Source organism: Sinocyclocheilus rhinocerous, unplaced genomic scaffold (assembly GCF_001515625.1).
Source record: "Sinocyclocheilus rhinocerous isolate Xijiao unplaced genomic scaffold, SAMN03320098_v1.1 scaffold1342, whole genome shotgun sequence".
In the NCBI taxonomy this organism is placed as follows: Eukaryota; Metazoa; Chordata; class Actinopteri; order Cypriniformes; family Cyprinidae; genus Sinocyclocheilus; species Sinocyclocheilus rhinocerous.
In genome coordinates, this window is record NW_015640094.1 from 516615 (window position 1) to 536802 (window position 20188).

The 20188-nt window shown below is 39.7% G+C and overlaps 1 protein-coding gene and 1 long non-coding RNA gene across 4 annotated transcripts in view; one reads left to right on the forward strand and one right to left on the reverse strand.

The window, feature by feature from the left end:
• Nucleotides 1-14337, forward strand: part of erf (Ets2 repressor factor) — a 38641-nt gene extending 24304 nt beyond the window's left edge. Inside the window, exons 2-5 of one of the 3 annotated variants that reach the window (XM_016568518.1) lie at nt 5682-5916; nt 12468-12583; nt 12670-13607; nt 13696-14337. In XM_016568518.1, coding sequence (XP_016424004.1) covers nt 5682-5916; nt 12468-12583; nt 12670-13607; nt 13696-14253 — 1847 coding nt within the window. In that variant the 3' untranslated portion in view covers nt 14254-14337. The remainder of the gene's footprint in view (nt 1-5681; nt 5917-12467; nt 12584-12669; nt 13608-13695) is intronic. The other 2 variants (XM_016568519.1, XM_016568520.1) reach the window with 2 other exon arrangements.
• Nucleotides 8022-16828, reverse strand: LOC107752522 (uncharacterized). The gene is made up of 3 exons (XR_001641366.1): nt 15286-16828; nt 11207-11214; nt 8022-8031 (listed from the first exon to the last, which is right to left on the reverse strand). It is a non-coding gene; the product is annotated as an uncharacterized LOC107752522 (long non-coding RNA).
• Nucleotides 16829-20188: the final 3360 nt, after the last annotated feature.

A 20188-nucleotide genomic window follows, 5' to 3' on the forward strand; every position in this document is an offset into this window, starting at 1 on the left:
GAATTTATTTAATACACGAGTTTCACAATTTGAGTTGAATTACTGAAATAAATGAACTTTTCCACGACATTCTAATTTATTGAGATGCACCTGTATCTTTTCAGTTCTTTAAATCATTTAATATTTCTATATTCAACATTTTTTAAAACATTAATCTTTTAATCATTAATCATTAAATTCATTAATAAACATGAATTTATGATTTAATTGCACTCATGCCACCTCTGATCCTCATTAAATGTCTGAAAATACACCTACAAGCCACTTTTGTGTTCTTCTGTGCCACCTCTGTACAAATTAATTTTAATACTGATTTCATTTGATTAGTAACTTATTCTTCTTATTCTACTTGTTCTTATTATATGGTTTTATCTAGAATTTTTAAAAAGCTTATAAAATATAATTGTTTTAAAATTTGACATAAAAGATGACATACTTTTAATAAAGATAGAAAAATGCCATTACAAAGGTAAAAACAAAATTCTACTGTACATCACTTTAAGGAGTCAAATATCACCTCGTAATGGGAAGGCTATTTTTTTTATCAAATTTTGGTGCTCCTACATTTTTGACTGTGCTCCTAAAAAGAAAAATAAGCGTAGAGCCCTGCTAACTATTTATTAATGCTTTATTAGCATCCACAACAACGGATGATATTGTTTCAATGCTCAAGCTCTTTAAAGTTTGATGGATTCTGATTGGCTGTCAGTATTTGTATCATTCTTCAGTTGGAAGAATTAGTTCTGGAAGTGATTATTTATATAATGATTTAGTTCCTCTGCAGCATTATTGTGGACTTGCCTAGAATCATAGAATTAGAGTGATTATTAAATAAAATTGGGTTATCGTCCTTTGTGTGAATGGCCATTAATACAGCTAAAAAAACAGCTGTATAGTATTTAAATAATTTAAATAATAAAAAAAATTATATATATATTTATTATTATTATATATATATATTTTTTTTTTACTTTTTATTAGTATAGTACAGTGTAGAAGTGACAGGAAGCAAAAAGGGAGAGGGTTGGGGGGGGGGGTTCGGGAAAGGTCTTCGAGCTGGGATTCGAACTTGGGACGCCCATAACGCAACGGCGATACATATCAGCGCACTGCCCACAAGGCTATCGGCGCCAACTCATGGCGTACTTTTATCTGTCTTTTTTTTTTTTTTAATGGCTTAAAACTTTTTTCCAATCAAAAGAACCATGATAAGTTTGACCAAACAGCCTTGGTTGAAAAGTCTTTGTTAAATCATTAAATAAAAGTGATAAATCTGTGAAAATCTTGTTATTGTTCCCTAAATAGGTTTTTTGTTAATTATATTTTTGAGTGATGATGCAAACAAATTGCTGAGTCAGTGATTCATTTAAACCGACAGTTCAAAAGAAATGAATCACAACTCCTCAAACAACGTTGGCATTTTTGTTCTTGAGGTTTAAATCAGAGATGCTACAATAAATAGCACAGTCTTGACACTTTCATGTAATTTGTGACCAGCAACAGGCACAAAACTGCTGGTAAAAGTGTTAATTATCACAACTTTCTTGGTAATGATTAATTTTGTACCGATGACAAAATAACATTGTGTATGTCATAAATATTTCTCATATCTCCATGCTATATTGACAGCTGAGTCGTTATGTCATTGTTATATGACTGATTATGTGTATCTAAACAAAGCCTCCAGGTATCACCCAGATGAGTCGTCTTAACGCAAATAAGAAGGTGAGATCCGTGTTGCCCAGAGAGAATGTGAAACACATAAACATGCAGTTGCAGGGTTTTGTTGTATTTTTCGTCGGGGGCGTTCTTATTAACGCAAAACAACACTGACTCATTCCACGCAGCTTGGATCAGTGCAACCAACTACTGAACGTACGCGGACCAACGCCAACGTGCCCCATATCAATCGACCGTCAGTATTTTTCAAGGCAAAATGACAGTGTCGATTGTAAGTGGAACATTTAGGCAGCAGAGCCGCTCGTGGTTCTTTTGTATTACTCATCCAGCACACATTCATGCTGGCACACACACGTACCCTTTTTTTTCCCCTGTCGCCACCATCATTAGTAGATGGAGAACGACCTTTTCCTCTGCCTAAATATAGAGCCCACAAAGAATAGGAGGAAGGGAGGGAAGTGGGGGAGACGAATGAGCGCGGGGGCCCTAAACATTTCTGAGCCTTTAAATACAGACCAGAGACGCAGAGGACGGCGTTTTTGTTTTCTTTTTCGTTCTTGCGTCACGGCCTCGCCATAAAAAAAGAGCTGTTGCAGCTGAACGCTAATCGCAAACAGAGACGACGGCAATAGGTGCTGTTTTTAGAGACTTTACGCACCGAAATGGCAAAAGAACGATGCCAAGGTGGATATTAGCGTCCAATTTCCTCGAACTTGCGTGTAATGTTCGGTCAGATGTTCGTCAGCCGGTTTGTTTGTTTGTGCCGGTTCAGTTTGTACAGGTGCTATCATGTAAGGCTTATGTCATGTTGTTTTTCTAAGCGTGTGTACAGGGCCCTGTCAAGCGAGGGTTTCGTCTGGCGGTCTCCTGACTCCATACCCATTAGTGACAGTAACCGTCAGAGAAACGGCAGTCCCAGCAGAACCCACAGACACCAGGGGACGTGCCTGTTTTAGCTGTTATTGCGCTTTGATTGAGCATGTTTGTGTGTACGCGCTAAGTTGTCTTGTGGGCTTATGTGAAAAAAAAGATGGTATTATGGCACACTGGTTTGTTTTAAAGTATCTCAGAGCTGTTTTTTGTAAAGTCATTCTTCGGCCTTCCCCAGAGTCTGATGTTTAGCCCTCGTCTGGGGTTTATTTTATGTCCCTTCTTATTATTAAGGGATGTCTACCTGTTTATCGTCACCCTATTGCCAATTGTGGCTTACTTCTTTGTTCTTTTTGAGCAAACATCACTGTTACTGGTTAGAGAACAAACCCCTGAGCGCATGTATTAAAATTTGGCACAGAACTCATCCCACTACAGTCAAATTGTGTGGCTTAAGTACTTTTCAAAGATTTTTGAAAAAATTAAGTAAAAAAAAGATTAAATACTTATTTTGAAGCAACCACCTATGAATACTGTAGCAATAAATAGAATTAGCTACGTCAAGGAAAAGTTCACCCATGAAAGAAAGTCTGTCATTTAATATAAAAAGTATAAAATTATAATATATAATTATGTAAAATGTATTCTTGTCATTTCAAACCTCTATGACTGTCTTTCTTTTTCAAAACACAAAAGAAGGTATTTTGAAGAATATTTTTGTCCATACAGTGAAAGTCAGTGGGGTCCAAAACAACTTTGGAACCTATTGACTCTTGTATGGATGAAAAACACTGAGATATTTCTTGAAATACTGTATTTTGTGTCATACAGGTTTGAAACGACATGAATGAATTTTCATATTTGGGGAAACGGTCCCTTTAATCTCTCTTTTGTTTATTAGAATCAAATGCACTTTGGATATTTTAGCTTGTGCGTTTTGATTTCATTAATTGATTAATTGGATTAAGTTTTTTTCTCTCTGCTATACGTGTATTTATAGCACTAAAGTGTCTTGTTGCTAGGAGATGGTGTGGGAGCCAGGGACCCAATGCACGAGAGAGAGAAAAAGGTATGAGAGTGGAGGGAAAAGGCGCACTTCTTGTGAAAGCTGAATGACAAATGCACTCACGCATACGCCGTGAGTCAGCGCTGACGCGCACAAACTGTGGGATGCTTTGTGTTTCTGTGTGCCCACTCACTCGGTGGAGGTCTGGTCCCACAAACACACAACTAACCATATATGAACCATTTAATGTGACATGTCTTGGTAAAATTGGCATGAATGGTGATGAATGATGAGAAGACTTTTTGAAGTCGCATTCCTATAGGCCTAAATCTCTTTGAAAAAGGCGCCAAAATTACAGGCCCAATTGGTTGGGTGCATTTTTTTTTTTTTTTAGTATAATTTTTCGAGTATCACTTCTGTTGCGGTTATGCCAGTGTTTCCTGCATTGCTGAATCTTCAACACACAGCAAAAGGAATCAAGTCTTTGAGTTTTACTCCAGTTCCAAATACGAGTTTGCAGTCTGATTTGAGTGTTTTTACTCTCGCTGAATAATGGCGAAAGCGCATCTTTCTGTTGAGTTGATTCAATAGCAAATGACCCATATGAGCTGGACTTTTTTAGTGAATCAAAAACATGCAGCGCAACATGTGTAGTCCATTCACGATTGATTGTCTCTTATTTGCTGGAATTGGAAGCATTGTCTAATTCATGATTAAATAACTATTATGGGCTGGTCTGAATCAACCTGACGAACTTGCTAAGTGCTTACTGAATCAACATCTGACTCGCTCACTGAACTGCAAGTTATCAGGACTTTGTACATGAACCAAATTTGTGTCCTTAATGTTTGAGAAACTTGTTGCTCATATGACTCTGTGTTGTTTACCACAAGAAATGGAACTGATCCTCTGCTTTTCAGTGGGTCAAGTGAGTTTTACATCTCCGATCTGCCAGATCTCTCAACCAAACATCTCAATCATGAGTCAAGCCACATTGCCGACTGTTCAGCAGTTGTCACGGACAGTTAGTACCAGCCCACGGTGTCCAAGTCATCCTACCGCCCCCCTGCTCAGCGTGGGTCCCCGCAGCACATGTGTGCGGTTGGCGGTGGCGGTAATGCTGAGCTGTTCTGCGTTCGCTACCTAGCACGGCGATAGGCTGTATTAGCTGCCAAGCTCTAAACCGTCTGAAAGGGGCATTCCAGTGAGCACAACACCACGTCGTGCGCCAAGACCCTCTCTTTCTCTTTTGTGTGCGAGTGTGGGAATTATGCTGTTATTTTTGGTCGTTCCCACCTGACATAGCTCGCCTTAGAGATAGAATCTTGGTTCATTGTTTTTTGCTCTGATTTTGTTTTTCTTTCCTAATAGGACATTGTGTCTAATTTAGAGCCAGCAGAAATACTTCACCTCGTTTGGGTTGAGTCTGCAGACTTGGCTTTTTCATACTCGTCCAAGTGCGCCAAAGGCTAACGTTCTCAGGTGTTTGTTCGTGCTTGTTTCAAAGAGCTCTTCTGCCGTCTCACGATGTCACGTTGACTCAGCGTTGTGCATGGATTCGTAATAGGTCTGTCACTTAGCATGTTATGTAACCGTCTGTCCGTGTTAACGTCTCAAAGCACAAACAGTTCCCGTAATGAGACAAAAGACCCTTAAAGTCACAGCCGTGTTTTTGTCTCACCTCCAGCGGCCTCCTGCTTCTTTTTCTGCAAGTATTGAGTCTAAAAGAGTCTAAAAGTAGAGACTGTGTACCATCTGTGTGTGTATATGAGGGTTATTATGACTTCTGCCTCAAGGATTCTGGATCGAGGTGCTCGTTAACTAGACGCTGAGGCATTTCTTACAACTTATTCAGACTTGGAGGTGATTGAGAGATAAATAGAAATCGCATACAAATTTTTACCAGACTAAAATCCAGAGAGCGAATCTGTATAAAGGCCTACAGCCTTGGAAATGTATCGTTCCCTTGGCTTAATGTCATTTAATAGACAGCAGAGGTAATACAACCTCTTATTATTCGAGATAAGATGTGGTGAAACATGCCCCCACTTTACTCTCGCCAAACGTTGGCTAGATTGCATCGAAGTGGCAAGAGTCTCAGGCGTGTTTTGTGTCTGACCTCTAGGGTTTGCCTTCCCAGACTGGGCCTACAAGCCGGAGTCGAGTCCTGGTTCCAGACAGATCCAGCTCTGGCACTTCATCCTGGAGCTGCTGCGGAAGGAGGAGTACCATGATGTCATCGCCTGGCAGGGGGATTACGGCGAATTCGTCATCAAAGACCCGGACGAGGTGGCACGACTGTGGGGCGCCCGCAAGTGCAAGCCCCAGATGAATTATGACAAGCTCAGCCGAGCGCTCAGGTGAAGACTAAATCTGCTTATTAAATCCCATTGTAATGCCAGTTGTGCTCATAATATGTCATTTTCACCCACTGTATATTTGCTGATGAAAACACCTGCATTAGAGTAACTAATTGAACTTGGGTAATGGCTCCGTTCAACAACCAAGTGAGCTGCCTACCTAGACAACATTGATAAGCACTCTACTGATGTAGTGACTGCTCTAGATGCGACAAAATGATTGGATATCTTATTTCGGCCAACATCTTTAGGGCCTTTCGCACCGCGGGAACCTTTTCATAGTACCAGAACTACTTGTGGAACTACCCACTTTTTGGCGTTTTCGCCAATCGCTTTACGTATACGTCGACTTTCCATGTCCATTATTGTGAAACCTGCGAGACACAACAAAACCAGCTCCGATCACAGCGTCCTCCATCCTCCTGTTGTTAACGTTGTTCTTCTTTGTTTCTGTTGTTGAACGCCGCGCACAAATGACGTCGCTGTCGACCGGCTTACGTCACTTCTTAGTACACACTCTCGGTGCGAATGCAACCCTTTAAATGGTACTGGGAAATAGATTTCGCAAGTATGGAGAACAGCGATAGATGGACGGACGCTGAAGTGCAGGCACTTGTAGCAAATGTAACGTTAGCACTGCCAGTTGTCGTTGGAGATTCTTAGTCCTCCTTTCCGTTCTTTCAATCGCTTTACGTATACGTCGACATTCCATGTCCATTATTGTGAAACCCGCGAGACACAACAAAAACACAGCTCCGATCACAGCGTCCTCCATCCTCCTGTTGTTAATGTTGTTGTTCTTTGTTTCTGTTGTTGAACGCCGCGCACAAATGACGTCGCTGTCGACCGGCTTACGTCACTTCTTAGTACACACTGTCGGTGCGAATGCAACCCTTTAAATGGTACTGGGAAATAGTTCGTGCAAAATCGTCCCAGTACTTTAGTACTGTACATTTAGTTCTGGAACTAAAGCGGTGCGAAAGGCCCTTTTGATAAGACATTTCCAAATTGAACTGGAAATATCAAACGAGAGTGGAGGCCTATTCACACCAATGACGCTAACTTTATTAGCACCCACACTGATGAACATTAACATTATGTATATTATAAGTGTGCTGTTATGATGTCGGCCACTTTAAATACTCACTCTTTAAAGTCACGTTAAAGATTCTGATTGGCTGTCGATGTTTGTATCGTTCAATATAAAATGTTTTGAAAGTGATTCCAACAGTAATGCTTCATCATCGTTATAGCAGTAATGTGAATGCTGCTATTGTCATAGAATTAGAATGATAACTTAACCTTTAGTTATATAGGTAACATTATAGTTCTCATCCTTGGCCTTATCACTTTTGGCAACATGATAACTTAACATAGCATGCTAGCTTAGCAATGTGCCGACACACTATGCCAATAGATAACAGATATATACTGCATATTCAATCGTGTAATAGTTCAATTGTGCTTAGAATGTCAACTTGACATGCTAGCGTAAAAGTAGAATGTTAGCTTAGCAAAATGCTAACAACCAGATTGATGATACAGTTTATGCTAACGTAAAATAGCATCATAGATTAGCAACTTGACAACATCAGATTATTGATGTTGATGTCAAGTCTCGCTTGTGGTTCATTTTAGTAGCCATTAGCTGAGTTGCTTCTCATGAAGAGCAATTCATCTCACTCACTTTAGTCCATTTCTTCTCACAATAGTTTGGAATTGCAAGACAGCTCACTAGAGTTTGGTATAAAGCGAATGAGTTGTGTACAAAATCAGCATTTTGTGAGCATTTTTTTGCTGTAAACTAAAGCTTCCAGCTCAAGGTAGACTAATATTGCTGCCAGTTTTATCTTTGCTCAGTCTAGAGCGCTTTGTTTCTTTGATTTTGTGTGCTCTTGTTCTTATGTTAACTGACTTTGTGTTCATCAACAACGCCTCTGCGTTGCTTGTCTTTCTGTATTAGCGTTCCTCCCCGTATACCATTTTTTCCGCCTTTGCCTTTTTCCGTCCTCGTCTGTCATTCGCAATCTGTCCAGTTGCCTGTTTGTCTGTCTCTTCGTGTTATTCAACGTTTTGGACCGGTCACCATGGCAACCTGCGGATGCCCACTCAAACCTGCTGAACCTGCCTTCACCATCCCAGAATAATCAAGCCCACTTAGCGCTCATCAGCCATCACTTACAGGACTAGTGTGCGTCCTCCACTTCCGAGAACTCTTTCATTTCTCAAAGAGAAATATGGACATATGAATGGAAGAGGAAGGGATGGGGAAGAAGAAAGGCAACAGAAAGCTGTTTACAGTTCAGATGTAAAGCAGAAAGTTCCTCAGTCTCACACTTCTGAGAAACACAGAGAACTCGCCTCTGTTCAACACATATGGAGGACACAAAAAATGTCCTCTAAGTTAACTCCAAAAAGCATGCACACATACACACATTCTACTGTGACCTCATCTTGACTTTTTCATGCTCTGTTGAAGCTGGTTTTCTTCATTCACATAATTGTGAAGTTTGTGGTGTTCATTTATAGGCCCACATAGAATCCTCTGACAAAACCTTTGCAGATTTCTGCTAAATTTGATTGCCAGTGTTTCTAAAATTCTACAAATCTTTAATCCTTTGTATTTTCATTCAGGCAAACATCACTATTACTCAAGTTTAACGGTTTGTTCAAATGGCTAACATTAAGTACTACATTTTGGTGTTTTATCTGCATTGTTTTGTAAATTCTTGACTCTGGCCAGTAAGCAAAAACCTAGCAACTAACCCAGAATACACTAGCAACTTTAAGGTATAATTTAGTACTGAATGATTACCAAAACAAAACATGGTAATACCATCAGACTCTAAGTATATGATTGCATTTTAAAGGAACACTCCACTAGGCTTGCCGCGATAGACGGTGTTGACGGTGATACCGGTGTTAAGCCGCAACACCGGTTACGTCACTTGCCCACCGCGTCACCGACCCCCACCGTCGTTTTGATTTTTTATAGAAATAAAAATCATTTAGTTCAGTAAAAGAACAGACGCTACAATTAAAAACTGAACGCGGCTGCTCAATGCAGCGTGCCGAACGACAGTCGCATCACAGATCAGATTTAATTTATCCGCCTATTTGCAAAAATAGTGGAGTGTTCCTTTAAAAGAGTTTTGAATAGACCAATTTGGAGTAGACGTCACAGTTACGTCATTTGCAGCTGCCCACGCATAGTGGTGGCAGAAGAACGCCGGTAACAAGTGGAGGGAAATGGGTAAAATACATGGAATAAGAGAAAAAAAATATTTTTGTGCCTTTGGATGTCAGAATCGGAATGCAAATAATTTTTTATAGAATACTGTCATCAAAGACGCCATTTGAAGCTAAACGCAGATGTTTAAATGGACAGACTATGGATGACAACCGCTATGATTACTCTACTTTTAAAGCATAAATTTGATTTAAACAATAGGTCTACATAATATTCACATATGCAATTCATAGGGGACATATTGTATTAACCCTACAGTTACAGCATGAAATACTACCGTATTGGCCCGAATATAAGACGACCCTGATTATAAGACGACCCCCCTTTTTCCAGATGTACCTTTTGGAAAAAGGCTTTTTAAAAACCAAATCTTGTTTTTTCTCAGTAAAACACATTTTGTCTTCAATTATTTTCATATTGCATATTTTTCCTATTTTAATTTTTGTTTTGAAAGTATGGTAAAAACTGGTAAAATGTACCAACAATCACATTTACAAAATATACACTTTTTGATATACCATTAAAAAAAAAAAAAACAGGTAGCCCATCTGAATTAGGACATTTAGGTTATCCATCTAATAGTAGCCTACCAAAATCTTATTAACAGTAGAAGTTAAATCTTACTGTAGTCTTCAAATCTGGGTACTGTCTTGCGTTTTAAAATCACAAAGGGAGTTTGGTCCCATCAGGTTAAAACGTGACCGTCACGACCGTTTTCTTTCTCTTTTGTTTTTACTCGCGATCTTTACAACACGCATTACATTACGTATTTCATGGCACACTCGTTTTATGCGTATTTGGCGCCACCTAGTGTTGTGGGTGTATTATTGAAATGTCAAAGTCTAGATCCTGAATATAAGACGACCGCGTTTTTTCAGATGTATTTCCAAGAAAATAATATCGTCTTATATTTGGGTCAATACGGTATTTAAACCTGTTACTATTAACATTTTACATAACAAATTTTATCTCACAATTCTGACTTTTTTTTCTCTCTCACAAATGCAAGTTTATATCTCCTAGTTCGGACTGTAACTGAACAATAACGAGTTTGTCAATTTTGAGGAAAAAAGTTAGAAGTCAGGGATATAAACTCATGATTCTGAGCTGAGGGGAAAAGAGAGAATGACGAGTTTTTTTCCTTATCAGAACTGTGAGATATAATCTCGGAATTGCAAGAACAATGTCAGAATTTTGAAATATAAACTCCTTTTATTCTTTTATTTCATGGCTTCCATAGGCTGTTATTTGAAAACTGTCACTTTCTGCCACCAGGCTCCGCCCACAAAAAAACGTCATCACTGTTTGCTGAACACCGAATTGGTCTGTAAATGCTAATTTAAGAGATGGTCAGATAGTAACATGTTTGGCTAATTTCATCGTGCTTTCATCAGCAACCAATAACAGTACTTTCAGTTTAGTTTAACCCAATTTACTACCAGTAAATCTATTCTGTAGATTTTTTTGGAAAATGTGTGAAAAGTGTGCGCATTCAGCGTGAATCTAGTCATTTGGGAAAGAAAGGCCTGAAGGCACTCTCTCTGCTTTCTTTTCTTTCATACCTAAGAGGTTGCACGTGTTCACTAAAGTTCAAACACCCTTCAGACAGACTCCAGGCTGCACAGGCGTCTCATTGTTGAGCTGTTGAAAATGAACAGACTGCAGGCCAACAGACAATGCAAAACAACATGTACACACTCGTATTTACCTGATAACCTGATGCTGCTTGTAGACCATCATATAACCAGACCACTGCTTTCATAATGGATGTCATCCGTGTTAAGCTTAGTGAAAGTAAACAAAAGGTCATTTGGATCAGCCGTTTCACTCAACAGCATATGTACTGCATGTATGTGAATGTCTGCACAACACGCGTGTGCAAATACAGATAGGCTTAAGAGTTCTTGTGCTCTTTTGAAGCAAGTTCAAATGCACTTCAAAGTGTTGTGCATGTGCATGTGTATGTGCCCTTTTCTCTGTTGGTTGAGTATGTGCCTGTGAACTTCTCAGTGCCCTGATTCGCACATCATTGTATATCACAATCATGTCTTCTCACACATGTACTCTCTGCACCCTCAGTGACATCTTAATTAAACACATTGAACCCATAAATCATCTTAACATCTGAAGCTTCAAATAGCCATGAAGTCACGTATCTGCTCTGCACATATCTGAATCTGGTTGGCGGAATTCTTTCATGTATGGAGAAATTTTACGTGTGTGTTATATATATAATAACTTTCAGTGCTCCTTAATGATACAGTAATTATGTCAGGCTTTAGCTGGAAAAGGTTTGGTTTTTCTCTCTTTGGAAAAGCTGGTCTGACATTTTGTTTCCTGACAGGTGCCGCATATGATCATAGAATTTTGGCTACACAAGATTTTTAACAGATCTGTTTAAAATTAAGAAAATTTAAGCATAAGAAGCTCTGCATGTGATCTGAACTAGGTCAATTGGATTTAGTGTAATTTGCTGTTTGAACGATTATTTTTTGTTACATTAAGGCCAGTCCAATTAGAGAAAGAATATAGTGAATTTGCTTCAAATATTTTAATAGAATTTTGAATAATAATTTTGATATTATTTATATAATTTTAATAGGTATTCAGAAGCTAATTTAAAATTAACAGTTTGGGGGGTTTGTAGGGCTGTGACGGTCGCCGTGTCTACTGTCACCGGCAATAGTGCACGTGACGTCATGCACTCTATAACAAGCATAATACGAATTTCATTTAGACTATAAGTCTATGGTAGCCTAATTCACAAATGACCTCAAATGCCATACACAGCGTTTCCTTTAGATTGGCAGGTTTGAGCGCAGGAAAATACCGTTTATTCTGCATTCAGCAAATTAATTTTGTGTTGGGCGATGGACCTTGTTGGGAAACCATCTCGTCCGGTAGACAAGGGTGTATTTAACTTTCCTATTAAGGCTACTTTCTTGTTTAACTGTATTATTTCTTTTATATTTATTTTCCACCACGGTGGTAAAAATCTGCCACCGTCACAGCCCTCGGAGTTTGTCCCAAGTTTTCAGTCTCAGCCAAGAATTTTCATTTTTGACCTATCATTTATTGCAAGAGAATTATACTTTGATGTGTTTGAAAACAAGTCACTCTGTTTTTGATTAAATGTGCATATTAACTTCTTGTAACTTGCATCTCTGAACTGGTCATTGCCTTTGCAAAGTTTAACAAGTACAAGAATGTCAAATACATAAAAATGGGCGGCCTTCAACAAACTGTGACTCCTAATAATGGCTTTGGCAAGTGTGTAACCATGCCAACACTGTCTCCGCAGATACTACTACAACAAAAGGATCTTGCACAAGACCAAAGGGAAAAGATTCACCTACAAGTTCAACTTCAACAAGCTGGTGCTGGTGAACTATCCGTTCATTGACATGGGCTCTGCAGGTGAAGACCCCTGCTTCTTAAACTCACCCATTTAGTTTGATGTACAAAGTAAAACAGTTATTAAAATGTCTCAACCTTTTTCATAGGTTCTGGTGTTCCACAAAGTGCACCGCCTGTCCCATCAGGTGTAAGCACTCATTTCCGCTTCCCTCCATCCACGCCATCGGATGTCCTCTCTCCTAGCGAGGAACTGCGCAGTCCTGGTGTCTTCAGTGCTGTGCCTCGACGCATAGCTCGTGGCTCTGTCTCCGACTGCAGCGATGGCACCTCCACCAACTCGGAGCTTGAGGAAACTGGCATAGCTCCCGGTGACGACCGCCTGGCCGACCGTGCCTTCAGAAACCTGCTCCATCCGCGCTTGTCCCACGATTCCTTGTTCCGTGTCTACGGTGCACCGCCCAACCCAACTGGGCTTCCCAGGAGTGGGCACCATGCGCCCCCACACAGGGTCCACCCTGAACCCTTGTCTCCATTCCCAGTGTCCCCTCTCCCAGGCCCTGGAGGCTTGCTGGCTCCTGCTCTTTCTCCAGCTCTCTCCATGACCCCTACATCTCACATGCCCTACACACCTTCTCCATCCCTGTCTCCCATGCTGGGCTCCCACTTCTCGTTCAATCCAGAAGACATGAAGCGTTACCTGCAAGCTCACACTCAGAGTGTCTACAACTATCATCTGAGTCCCCGTGCATTCTTTCACTATCCCAACATCATCATCCCCCAGCCCCAGCGCCCAGACAAGGGACTGGGAGCGCCAGCGGGTGTAGGTCCACACCTGTCAAGTCACCCTCTGCACCATCAGGCTGAGGAGCCTCATTTATCTCCGTTCAAGTTCAAGTTACAGCCACCACCACTGGGTCGCAAACAGAGAGAAGGGCCAAACCCGGCTGGAGCAGGACATGCTTCAAATTCTGGAAGCGCTGCTGCTTCCTTCTCTTACAGCGGGGAGCCTGGTGCAGCCTCAAATTCTGCTTCATCTGGAATGATGACCAACAACTCAACCCTAGCTGGTCCACCAAAGATCAAGGTATGTTCACCTTAAAAAAAATCCACACTGTAGCTCCTTTGAGAATGAAAATGGTTTTCTGTAATGCTCATTTTGCTGTCTTCTGCAGGTTGAGCCCATCTCAGACATGGAGTCGGAGGAAGAAGTCGAGGTCACCGACATCAGCGAGGAGGAGCATGAAGACGACGAATGTGATGTCTTTTCCCCTCCTCACCCTAATGGTGGCCTCGCCCCTCCACCCAACCACGATCGCATGACTGATGATGATGATCTCGAGGAAGATGTCTTCAAGACCCCAGCTGCCCCTACCTCAGGGGTTGGGGTAAATCTTTTAGGTCTTAAAGCAGAACCCCGAGAGCTAAACCTGGGCCAGGGCGCTCCCATTAGCCCCGGGGGTACGCGCTGCATCCCTCTGAAGTTGCGTTTTAAACGCCGCTGGAGTGAGGACCAACGAATGGAGGCGGGAACCGAAGAGGCTGAGGACAAGAAGAGCAGGGCAGAGAGGGAGGAACTTACCCAGGAGGTGGAGCCTAAACTGGGGGAGGAAAATGGAGAGCGGAAGAGTTCGGAGACTTTGGCTGCACACCTGGGGACGGGCCAGAGGAGGGTGAGTTCTGAGCTGCAGCAAGCGACAGCACAGCTGTCTTTAGAAAACAACGTTTGCTGAAGAAGACATGGTCAAACACATAAACTTACCAACACAGAGCTGTCCTCCTTAAGGGCTGAAGGCAACTGTTGCTCTCAGAAGTTACGTGAAGACCATCCATTCAGCATGTTCGGATGCCCAAACCATCTTTTTAACTTCTGTACATGCAGGTTCACTCACTTCAAAATATTGCAACACTAAAAATTATTAATACATACTTTTTTTATGCATTTTAAGTACCAAGGCCCCTTTCCCAAGTTTAGCCAGAGCCCCTTGCTTACCGAACCCATTCCTTTTTGTTTGCTGTATTAGACTAACATCATCCCACTAGTATTCTTGGACACTTGGACACTCATAAATTTTTTTGTAAATCAAGAGATTACAGAAGTGCTTAAACTGGACGTTGATGCACCCCTGTAAAATATGGGTAAAGATGGTGATCTTTTTCTTTTTTTGTCGTGTCATTCATGCCCATGAAATTTAGTCACATGGTCACAGGCAAGTGGACATCGTCTTATTTAAACAGACACTCTTGGATGAAGTGAAAAATGCAGGAAGGATGCTGGCCCCACCTCAAACTCAATCATAGTTCTCAGACTTTGCGATTACAGACGCTCTTTCATTTTTTTGCATACCAAGATTCAAGTCCCAGACTTTTTGCAGAACCAGCTTGCCTTTCACTCTCAAACCAGGCCCTTCATGTCACTGCCTTCAGAGCCATTAACGCTAGCGTGCTATCAGCCTTTACTGCCGGCTCCGGACACCAACTTTCCTAGCTGTTCAGCAAGCTCAGCCGGCTGACGGGACCACTCAACAACCTCTTAACACATGTATATACATTGGGGGATTCGTTTTATATATGTTAGTCCGTCTTCATGACCACCAGCTGGATGACAAATTATAGATCACATATGATATTTCCTTCACCAACTTTATTTATTTATTTTTTTAATGCCGTTTTAACCCTGAGGGAACGTAACGGGAACGTTGGGGCAACGTATCAGAGGGAGCTTTATGGTTTTAGCTTTCTAATCATCCCTAAAACCACTTAACACACCTTGCTGTTTTGTAAAGGACGCAAATCTTCATGGTTTGTTGGCGGTAAATCTCAGGCATACCACCCCACACCCCTTTCCTCTATCCAACAGGTTGTCTTTGAATACAAAGCCTTCAAATGAACAAACATTTGTGCCTTTTTACGGAAGACTGACCGCCCAGTGCTTTTCAATGGGTTGCTTTATCGACACGTACCAACTCGCATACAGGAGAGGCCTTAGAAACATGACCTCAAACACTGCTTTTATGCCTTATTTAGTTTTGTACCTTAAAAGAAACTATCCTAAATAAGATTTGCATTTAGAGTCCATATATTCTCTCTTTATTGCACGATAGTCGTATATATTTGATAAAAGAACAAACGTTGGTTTTGATACAAATTATATTTCAGAAGGTAAATCTATATGGTAAATCTATGTCAGCGGGATGTTTGGTTTCAGGGCCCTACAGTGCTTTACTGTGAAAGAAAAGTGTTGTTATAGACAAACTTAAACATAACTGACCAATCGTTGAGAACCCTGAATGGCACAGCTGTCCTTGGCCTTATAAGGTCTACGTATAGTTTTAACTCGACCCGTCGCATTTGCGTTCTCCATCTCAGTCTCTCTGCAGTGTTTTAGTTGTAGGAGGCTGTTCTTTATCTACGATGATCAAGATTGAACAGGTAAGACATCCTATTTGGCTTAGCGTTTGGCTACGGCCAGCTCAATTTGTAGCAAAATTGCAGGGACTTCGTAGTCAATGACGGCCTCGAAGAAAGGGACCTCACTTCACCGAACTGACAACTAGAAAGTGGACATTCAGCCTCTTAGCCCTCATCTAAGTAGGAAGTATAGGACCTGACACACTTAACACTCATTTTTTTCCCCCTCTTTTGACTTTTTTGGAGTTTGTTTGGCGGCCTTACACCGGTTCAGTATCTGTATTTTAACTGACAGCTGCCTTATTTGTTAGAAAATACTTTGTTTTCCTCTTGCTCTATATTCAATATAAACAGTGCTGTTTTATTATACCTTTTTTGTTTATATTACCAGTTATCATTTTTAATGTTGATATTATTGCTGGTATTTTGTTTGTACCCCTTACCTGGATTTTAACCTGTCAAGATGAACAATTTTAATAAAGTGTATTCCTCTACCCTCTTTGATACCATGATATAAAAGTGCTCTGGCTTTGTATTATTGCTGGTTTTTAGTTGTAATGAAGAAAACCAGATGAAGAGGGAGGGTGACATTATGCTATCACATTTTTATTTTAATGTCTCTTTTTTTTTTTTTTTTTGGTTGTGTACATATATAAATATATATTTTCCATTTTGAGGGGATGATGTAAGAAAAAGACAATTATTTCTTGTGTTCAAGGTCTTTCTGCTTTCGCTTCTTTCTTAAAGCTTTCCATCTGTCTCTCAACGGTTATGTAATACTTTGTAAAGAGAGACAAAACTTGACGTTACAAGGAACCATGTATACTTTAGTTTCTCGTGTGGTTTCTTTTGCTCTTGTAATTAAAACTGTAATCAGGGTTCATTAAAACAGGTAAAAACGGATCTGGGTTTCTTGTCCTTCATTTACATCTCCAGATTTTTCTCTGTTGATGGTATCTTGTAAGTACTGGTAAAATACAACTAATATTTCAACATTTTCACTATAATGTCAATTAAACCTCAACCCTTAAACATTTTAAACTAATAATATACTGAAATTATCTAATTAAATCGAATTCAATCTAAAACTAACTCAAACAACAGTAATCAGAATGGCAGATTTTCACTAAACTGATATAATGTGTTTTATTTGGCATAGTACTACAGTAACATACCATAGTAATACTATGGTATTTTTTGGACTGGTTAGGACAGTAATTCTAAAAGCTGCTAAACATGAATCCAGGCCTGTACATGCACATACACACACATACATAAAGACATATAAGGTATTTTTTTTATGTTACCTGTGTACTCTAGTTATGCTTCTGTAGTTTCAGTTTCAAACACAAATGAAGAGGGCTGTTATTCCAGATCCTGTTTGAGGTGAAGCGAGATGCAAAATCAGGATTTGCTTTCCTAATGAACTGGAAATTCACGCCACGGGAAGACCGTTAACACTAACGTTCCTCCACAAACCAGACAGCATTTGTGAGCTGAACGCGAAGCAGCTGTCTTTCGTTTTAGAGAGAAACCTGGAATCAAGTATACTAAAATAATTTCCTCAGACTGCACACAGTTAAGAAAGTACCGTGCAGAAGAGAATTTAAAACTTGAGAATTTTATCCACTTGTAATTATTTGTAAAACAGCGCCCTCTGCTGCTAAAATATTGCCCTTGTTCACTTTTGTTTAGAAGCTGTTATCGAGGCTCTTAAAGGCGAAGTGTCATTTTAGATGTTTTAATACTGTCTCCCATTCTAGTTTAATGTGCAAAATCTATAAGTCAGCCACTCGTAGTCATCATTAATAATAATTCCAATTCCGTTTGACACCGCTAGTGGTGCAGAAACAGTTCACCCTTAAAGACACAATATGTAAGATTTTTTTTATTAAAATATCCAAAAACCACTATCCCCGACGAGCCGCCACTGAGTAATTAATGACAGAATTTTCATTTTTGGGTGAACTAACCCTTTAAGCTAATGTTCATATCTTCCCTGAGTAAAAATGTAGCTCCTTATCTTTCAGACCAGTTCAGTCGTGATGTCAATATGTAGGCCAACCCAGAAAGCTAATTTGCCATGGGTTTACTCCAAAGGGTTTTTAAAATAACAATTTAAATCAGAATTGAAATTTAAACTTTAAATGTCAACATGTTTGTTTTAAAACAAATTACAGTCAACAAGATGTGAAAGAAATTCCAAAGTCTTAGCCTTAAAGTTAATAGTGTCCGTTTGAATATGATGAAATACAGTGGTGGCCAAAATGATTAGAACACTAGTATTTTCACCGGCTAAAAAAGATGGTTTTAAGTCAGTTATTTCTATCTTTCGCTGTAGTGTGTCAGTAAGAAATATCAGTTTACATTTCCAAATGTTTATTTTGCCATTAATTGTAATAATTCAGTCAGATTTTTGTTTGCACAAGGAGTCTGACAGCAGCCAGCGCTCCACACAGAGATCTGATCTGATCATCATCCAGTCTGTCTGGAACGACATGAAGAAACACAACAAACTGAGACAGACTCAATCCAGAAGAACTGTGGTTCAAGACACCTAAGCTACAGTAAAGTTTTAGGCTCTTGTGTAAAAATACTGTAAAATGAGGATGCTTTCAAAAATAATGTCATAAATAAATCTTCTTTATCAATTAACTTCTATTAACTAAATTAAATCAACATTTGGCATGACCATCCTTTGCGTTTAAAAATCTTCTTTATCAATTAACTTCTATTAACTAAATTAAATTAACATTTGTTGTGACCATCCTTTGCGTTTAAAGCAGCTTTTGCCCTCGGTGCACTTGCGCATAGTTTTTCAAGTAGCTTTGCAGGTAGGTTTCTTGAAGCATCTTGGAGACGTTGCCACAGTTCTTCTGGATTTAGTCTGTCTCATAATTGCATATTCTGATTAGGTTTTTCATCACTTTACACTATAGAAGTCTGATTTCTTTCTTCACCCTGAAATAATAAAATGTTTTACAACAGAGTAGGGGGTGGAGCAGTCGAGGACACACACTGCTTGATTGACAGTGAAACCTGGATGCTTGCTGTGAGGGCTCGTTGACCTGGTAAGGGTAGGTCAAAGGTTAAATCAGGCACTATGAACCAGTGGTTGGTTGAAACAAGGAGGCCTAATTTGTCTCTGATTGCGATTGTTTGGGTGTTTTGAAGAGACAGTGCGCATCTGTGCCATCTGACTTGATTGATTGACACTGACAGGCTTTTGACTTTCTTTAAATGTATCCAAATAAAAGAAACAGAAAATACAAAGGAGATAATGCAGTTGTATTGCAGATTACTATACAGCCTAAATGAAGCATACATAAAAAAATAAGTAAATATTTTTAAATGAATTATTCATTTTAAATAAAAGTAGTTTAATTAATTTTATTATAATAATTAATTTTGTGTATGAAAAAATATATACATACATAATTGCAGGGAACACATGATTTTCATTTGAAAAGTATTGTTTTGGTGCTCAAGAAAGTTTACTGTACACTCTAAAAAATGCTGGGTTAAAAAGGGACAAACCCAGCTATTGGGTTGTTTTTAACCCAACCGTTGGGTCAAAACAACCCAACAGCTGGGTTTGTCCCTTTTTAACCCAGCGCTGGGTTATATTTAACCCAGCGTTTTTTAGACTGTAGGGTGTGTTTATATGTGAATTTTCTAATTTCATGATATTAATGTTTAAAAATTGTATCTTTCTTCACTATGTCCTCTCAAGACTTTTACATTCGCAGACTCTGTGCTTCTTGTAAACATCTTTGAGTGTTTGTGTATAAGTCCGACCAGAGCGGATGTTTGTTTCCTCGTTGTTTGAGTCAAAAACTCAAATTGGCCTTTTCATTCTGAAGGCCTCATACCTTTTCTTTGTACTTCATAATATCCCATCAAAGTGTGTATCGAGTCAACCTGAAAGTCTCATTATGACTGAATAAGCTACATTTTGGCCTGCCTTTCTCTTTCGTTTTCACTTTGTTTTATAGGTCAGGCCGACACTGGCCTTTGAGCACTGACATAACTTTTTCTTCTCGTAGTTAAATGTTAACCTTACACAAGACACACAAGTGCTCACGTATCTGTATTGAACGTCAAGGACTGCCAGGACTTCTGGGGAGCTTTAACAGAACAACAGAACAGGGTGTGGCGTGTACTAAGAGATTATTGTCTCTGTGTGGATGACTGAGTGCTTAAGTGTGTGTTTGTGTATGCGCGCGTTATGCAATTTTCCATTGCATGTCATAATTG